At 48.8% G+C, this 6,767-nt stretch overlaps 1 protein-coding gene across 1 annotated transcript; it reads left to right on the top strand.

The window, feature by feature from the left end:
• Positions 1-5,232: 5,232 nt before the first annotated feature.
• Positions 5,233-6,291, top strand: LOC134290367 (uncharacterized). Its single transcript, XM_062857493.1, has one exon. The coding sequence runs from the start codon at positions 5,233-5,235 to the stop codon at positions 6,289-6,291; it is 1,059 nt and encodes a 352-aa protein (XP_062713477.1).
• The last annotated feature ends 476 nt before the right edge of the window (positions 6,292-6,767 follow it).

Here is a 6,767-nt window from a genome sequence, read left to right as displayed (position 1 = left end):
TGGCATTCAATTTCTGGTAGTGTCACGAATCACTAAAACTTTGCTGAACATTCGGCGCCTTCAGTTCGATGACATGCTGTTCAATCGATGATTCAGAACACACATCAATTGCTATAGCTGGTTGGTAAACACTGATTATTGCAGACTCAAATAATAAAATAGACCTAGTGAATCCAGTTGTGTAGAATAGCGCTACGGATGTTCTGTTCCGATATAATAAGTAGATAAGTAGCGGTATGGTAGTAGAGAAGTTAACCCTTGCGCAAGGAGTTGGTTAGCGAGTCTCCTTTGAGAAGATCGATGACGGCAGGAGGCAATTGCGTACGTAGTACCAGTGTTGGAAACTCCCTTTTCTCCCCTGCCAACTTGTCGGGTAAGGAGCGTGGTTTATGAGGGCCATCTATAAAACAAAGATGGGTTCTTTGCGATGGAAGTGGCTGCGCAGCAGCTTGACTTCAGCATTGACTATGCATCCTTGAAGTCTAATATTCGCGTGGACCTCAAGCAGGCCCTTTGTTACGGATGCTATTGATTATGACAAGGCAGCCATCAGGTGAGGAACTACCAGACGGCGCCCGCAAGGCTAGGTGGTTTTTAACCCCAAAGTTCGACAGTAATGCAGGCAAGTCGAGCCCCAGCTAAGCTTCCCGGAAAGATGGGAAGGGTGGGCTTGAAAAGGCCGACCCGTTCCGGATCGAAGGGAACATTCTTATACCACCTCGAAAATATCTCCGTCTATCGTAAGATCGCTGCCAAGGTTTGTTCTGTCTCGGTCAGTCCCACCTACCAGCATGTACTTTGCCTTAGCCGCATTCACCACCAGTCCGACCTTTGCTGCTTCACGTTTCAGGCGGGTGTACAGTTCTTGCCACCGATCCAAATATTCTAGCAATAATATCCATGTCATCCGCAAAACAAACAAATTGGCCGGATTTTGTACCCCGGCTGTTGAGCCCGGCACCTCGCATAACAACTTCCAGGGCGATGTTAAATAATAGGCAGGAAAGTCCGTCACCTTATCGTAGTCCCCGTCGAGATTCGAATTACGCTGTTCTGCACCCCGTTGCTCTTATCAGTCTGGTAAGCTTCCCGGGAAAGCTGTTCTCGTTCATGATTTTCCATAGCTCTGTGCGGTCGATACTGTCGTATGTCGCCTTGAAGTCGATGAACAGGTGGTGCGTTGGGACCTGGTATTCACGGCATTTCTGGACGATTTACCGTACGGTGAAAATCTGGTCCGTTGTCGACTGGCCCTCGATGAAACCGGTTTGGTAACTTCCCACAAACTCATTTACTTTAGGTGAAAGACGACGAAACATGATCTGGGATAACACTTTGTAGGCGGCATTCAAAATGGTGATCGCTCGAAAGTTCTCACACATTAACTTGTCGCCTTTCTTGTGGATGGGACAGATTATCCCTTCCTTCCACTCCTGCGGTAGCTGTTCGGTTTCCCAGATCTTGACTACCCCGGTAACCACTAAGCATTTGGATAAGCCGTAGAGCAGACCGTGTTAAGCATTTGAACTGCTTGCTGCCCTACATAAGCAGTTGGAATGCATAGCTGCCTTGAATTAGCATAAACTGTGCTGCTCAAAAGCTTTTGGCTGTTAATTAGCACTTCAACTGCTTGAGGTGTTTTCGCCTGGAAGCATTCAGAATGCTTTTTAACTGCTTTTCAAATGCTAAGAGCAAAGAGTATAGAGATATGTTACGTGTTTGATAACGCATGTTGTCTCTTTCTTACATAGTCTTTGCCTCTGTTGACATATTTGTACATCTGAGTTCCTTATTCATGTTTCCCTTGGTTTTTCCCGTACTCATCCAAAAGCTCCGCAGTAAACATTGCTGCAGCTGGATCAGATTAGAACATGGCCATCGAACAATTACCATGTATCATTTCGTCGAAAAGTATGTACCGAATCGGTGAATGCTTTGGCGGGTCATAAAATTATGCGGAAGAGGGAATCATATGCTAGATCGAAGAGGGAATTGTGCACAGAAAACAAGTTTTGGGAGTTAGAACAGGAGCTGCTACCAAATTATTCTTTATATTGGGGGTTAAATCAGCACACGCCAACGGAACAGCTGCGGCATACCCTGTAGCGTGGAACAGAAACTTCAGCAGCAAACATGGACGAATAATCTCTGGATCGTAAGTTCAATTCCAAAAAACTATTAACCCTCAAGCAGTCGCGTCTTCGACTACCTGCAACGGCACCACGTTCACGCTGTGTATCATAAGCGTGAATTTTTATGGTGCGTGTACTCAGTACACGACGCGACCGTTCCCGGGTTAAAATATGCAAAAAAATACTATCTAACAACAGCTGCAGTGTGCAAGGACGAGGAAGTGCAAAGAGCGAGGGGCGGACGTAAATCTATTTTTGTTTTGTTTTGCTCGACGAGGCGTTACGCTTCTTTGACATTTTGATACGACGTTCCTGAAGGTGCTGCACTCAGGCAGCCCGATATTTTTCCAAAATCTGCTGTGAGGTAGCACTATAGGCGCATATACGGCCAATTAGCATTAAATGCCTTGTCGTAGGGACTACTATAATGCTGGAGTAATGCTATTTTAAATGCTTAATGGTTACAGGTTGGACTCGATTATCCGGAGTCGGGTTCTGGCGCTTACCAAAATAATATCTCGCAAACGGAATGGTGTAAGAAGCTGAAATTTTGACTGATAACTAACCGAAGTTGGCTTGACAAAATGTCAAAATTACAGCTTTATACAGCTCTCCGTTGCCCACATATATGGTTGAGAAGCATCAGAAAATCTCACTCCGGATAATCGAGTCCGACCTGTACTTGGGTTGTTATTAAATGCTTCATTTGTTCGATAACTTTATGATGTAATAGCAAATCTTGTTCTTCTTTTTTTAACTGCTAAACCATCTAATACCACATCAATACCAGACGCTGCTCAAATACCTCCAACAGTTATGGTGATGTTCTCATGACATTTCGTAGAATAACGCAGCAATAACAATTTTAGGTATTAGAGCACATATTGATCTTCGTATGGTATTTGTAAGGTATGCCCTTCCGCTCGGGAAGGCCCTGACAGGCGCAAACTGTGCCGGCGATGCGGCGCTGAAGGCCATAAGGCCCAAAGCTGTACGAGTTCATCCATCTGCATGATCTGTACCGGGAAATCCGCGAACAACAGACTTCCAACGAATGGTCCAAGGTGCCCAGCCTTCAAGAAAGCCGCAGTAAACAAATCACAGCGCAGGTAACGCAGCTGAACCTGAACCACTGTGACGCGGCTCAGCAACTGCTTTGCCAGGCGGTTTCTGCGTGGGAGACGGATATCGCCATCATAGCGGACCCATACCGAGAACCCGCCGGCAACGGCAACTGGGTTGTGGATGGGTCCAGGAAAATGGCGGCGATATGGACGACGGGTAAATACCCCGTCCAGGAGCTGGTGTCTACTACCTATGAGGGCTTCGTGGTCGTCAAAGTAAACGGGCTTTTCTTCTGTAGCTGTTATGCGCCTCCACGGTGGCCGATCGAGCATTTCACGCAAATGCTGGACCGCATAACGATCGTGCTAACAGGGCGAAGGCCGGAGGTAATAGCGGGTGACTTTAATGCCTGGGCCGTGGAATGGGGAAACCGTTTGACGAACCAGCGGGGTCAGATTTTGCTAGAAACACTGGCCATCTTAGATGTCGACTTGGCTAATGTCGGTACCAAGAGTACCTTTAGTCGAAACGGAGCGGAGTCAATTATTGACGTGACCTTTTGTAGTCCTGGCCTAACAAGTAGTTCGAACTGGAGAGTAGATGATGGCTACACTCACAGCGACCACCTGGCGGTTCGCTACAGTATCGACTACAACAACAGCAGACAGCGGATAGAAGAAGAGGCGGCTAGGCCAAGGCTAAGCCCTCGCAGGTGGAAGACATCATACTTTGACGAAGGGGTATTTAGGGAGGCGCTCCGCCGTGAGCGAAACTTACTTGGTTTACTGGTGGCCACCGGCTTACTGGTGGACCGACGCCCTGCGCCGCGGCTGCCTACGGGCTAGGCAGCGGATGCAGCGAGCACGTTCAGAGGAAGAGCGAAACGAACGGCGGGTGGTGTTCGCCGCTGCAAAGACCGCGCTGAGATAAGAGCAAGAAAAAAAGCCTGCTTTGAGGGTCTCTGTCACAGTGCCAATGCGAACCCGTGGGGTGACGCCTACAGAATCGTTATGGCCAAGACTAGAGGTGTAATGGCTCCTACAGAGAAATCTCCAGATATGTTGGAGGGGATCATCTAGGAGCTTTTTCCGCGTAATGATCCTAGTCCGTGGCCTCCTTTCGTAGGACAGTCGGGGACTGGGGCTGGCGATGAGGAGAAGGTCACCGATGTGGAACTTGTGGGGATAGCAAAGTCCCTTAGCGTAGGTAAGGCCCCAGGTCCGGACGGAGTTCTGGCCTGGCCTTAAAAGTAGCTATTGCAGAGGCTCCCGAGATGTTCAGGTCTGTTATGCAGAAATGCCAGGACGAGGGAGTTTTCCCAGAAGCTTGGAAGAGGCAGAGCCTGGCACTATTGCCAAAGGCGGGGAAACCACCCGGAGACCCGTCGGCATATAGACCAATATGCTTGATAGACACGGCGGGGAAGGTGCTCGAAAAGATCATCATCAATAGAATGTTGAGGTTCACCGAGGGCGAAAATGATCGTTTGAGTAACCAGTACGGCTTCCGGAAGGAGAGGTCCGCCGTAGACGCTACCTTGTCGAGAAAGCACTCGAGCCTAACAGGAGGGGAATTCGTTTCTGTGCAGTAGTGACTCTGCATGTAAGGAACGCGTTTAACAGTGCCAGTTGGCCAGTTATTTCCGATGCGCTCCTGCGTCTGGGGATACCCAGGTACCTGTACAACATGCTCGGAAGTAACTTTTAGAATTAAGTACTAGTTTACGACACAGAGGTGGGTCGGAAGTGCTTTCACATAACCTCAGGAGCAACATTACACTAGAAGTCTACGGTGAGTCAATTGAAGAAGTGGAGTTGACTACTTCGATCAAAGTTGTGGAGGCGTGGATGAGGTCCAGGAAACTGAAGTTGGCTCACCACAAAACTGAGGTGATGGTTGTGAACATCCGGAAGTCAGAGCAGCAAGCGGTGATCAGTGTAGGCGTTTGCACTATCACGATTATAAGCTTACCTCTACCCCTGCTGATTCAGCTTGCGCAGAAGCCGGCGTGTTACCTTTCCAGTACAAAGCTGCTATGACCCTCGGAAACCGCACCGTCAGCTATCTTGAAAGGACCAAGGAAGACGGGCAGACTTGCTTCCTCGAAGAGAATGCGAACTCTGCCCTTACCGCTGTTGCCAACATCCAGCTTCCACCGGTGGCCGGGCTCCATCGGATCGGACCCAGAAGCTGGTCGGCTAAAAGACCCCAGATAGCTAAAAACATCAAGACCCACTTCCGGAAGCAGTGCAATCCCACGGAGGTACAGACCGCGTTCAGAGAGGTCCTAAATAGGAAATTCAGTACTCATGAGGTCCGCTACACTGACGGCTCCAAGCTGGCGGAGCGAGTTGGCCTCGGCATTTATAGTCGAACTACAGAAATGTACCACAGCCTCCCTATTCAGTGCTCCGTTTTTTCGGCCGAAGCAGCGGCCATATTTTTAGCCACCACGACACCCTGCGACAACCCGATGCTGGTCGTCAGCGACTCGGACAGCGTTTTGTCTGCAATTACAAATCCGAGCAACCGGCACCCGTTTATCCAGAAAATTCAGGAAGCCTTAGAAAACCCATCTACCAGAACCACATTCATGTGGGTCCCCGGTCATTGCGGCATCCTCGGCAACGAGCGGGCTGACATACTTGCCGGCATCGGCCGTAACAGCCCGACACTGACTAGAACAGTCCCCCGCGATGATATTAAGTCCTGGCTTAAGGAGCGACTGTGGACCGCCTGGTCTGGAGCATGGCGCCGTAACAGAGAACCATTCCTCCGAAAAATAAAAAACACCACGAGCACGTGGCAAGATCAACCTTCTCGCCGAGAGCAGGTTGTCCTCTCGCGACTGCGTACGGGACATACGCGTTTATCACATGACATGGGTAGCACAGGGGGCGGGTTCCACCGCCAGTGCGAAACATGCGGAACACGGAACACTGTCGAACATTTTCTCATCAACTGTCCCATCCTGGAGCACTTAAGAACGATCCACGAGATTACCAGCATCGACAGCACCCTCCAAAATGATACTGTGAAAGAACGCCAGCTGATAAATTTTTTGAAAGAAGCCGGCCTTTTTACGTTAATATGACCCCTGCAATGACCCTGGACTTGTAAAGGAATTCAAAACTACCGCATATCTTATCATCACGACCCTTGCTACGACCTTGGACTCGATACGGAACTTGCACACCATTTGACAGCCTAGCGACCAACACCGCAACGTAAACTCTGTTAAGATACAATGTAACTAAACCCCCCTCTCCCCCTTCCCTACACTCCACCCCCTACTTTATATACGGGGATGAACCAGCCTCGGGCTGAATTTCCCCATAATAAAAAGTCAATAATAATAATAAATATAAGCTTACCTTCGGTAGCCACGTTGAATATGCCTAAAAAAGAGCCTCCATAGCTATAGTCCCGGATGATGTCCAATAGCTGTGCGATGTAAGCGCATACTTCTGGCTAGTGTCACTATGTCCATACAGGCAGCGCTTATGAGACAGTTCCACCAAACTAAGGTGGACCCATTGGTTGATTCCGAGGATATATAATTTAATTAAT

The sequence above is a fragment of the Aedes albopictus genome, chromosome 3, assembly GCF_035046485.1.
Source record: "Aedes albopictus strain Foshan chromosome 3, AalbF5, whole genome shotgun sequence".
Classification (NCBI taxonomy): domain Eukaryota; kingdom Metazoa; phylum Arthropoda; class Insecta; order Diptera; family Culicidae; genus Aedes; species Aedes albopictus.
The sequence above is the reverse complement of the archived record's forward strand: the minus strand, read 5'-3'. Positions and strand labels throughout refer to the sequence as shown.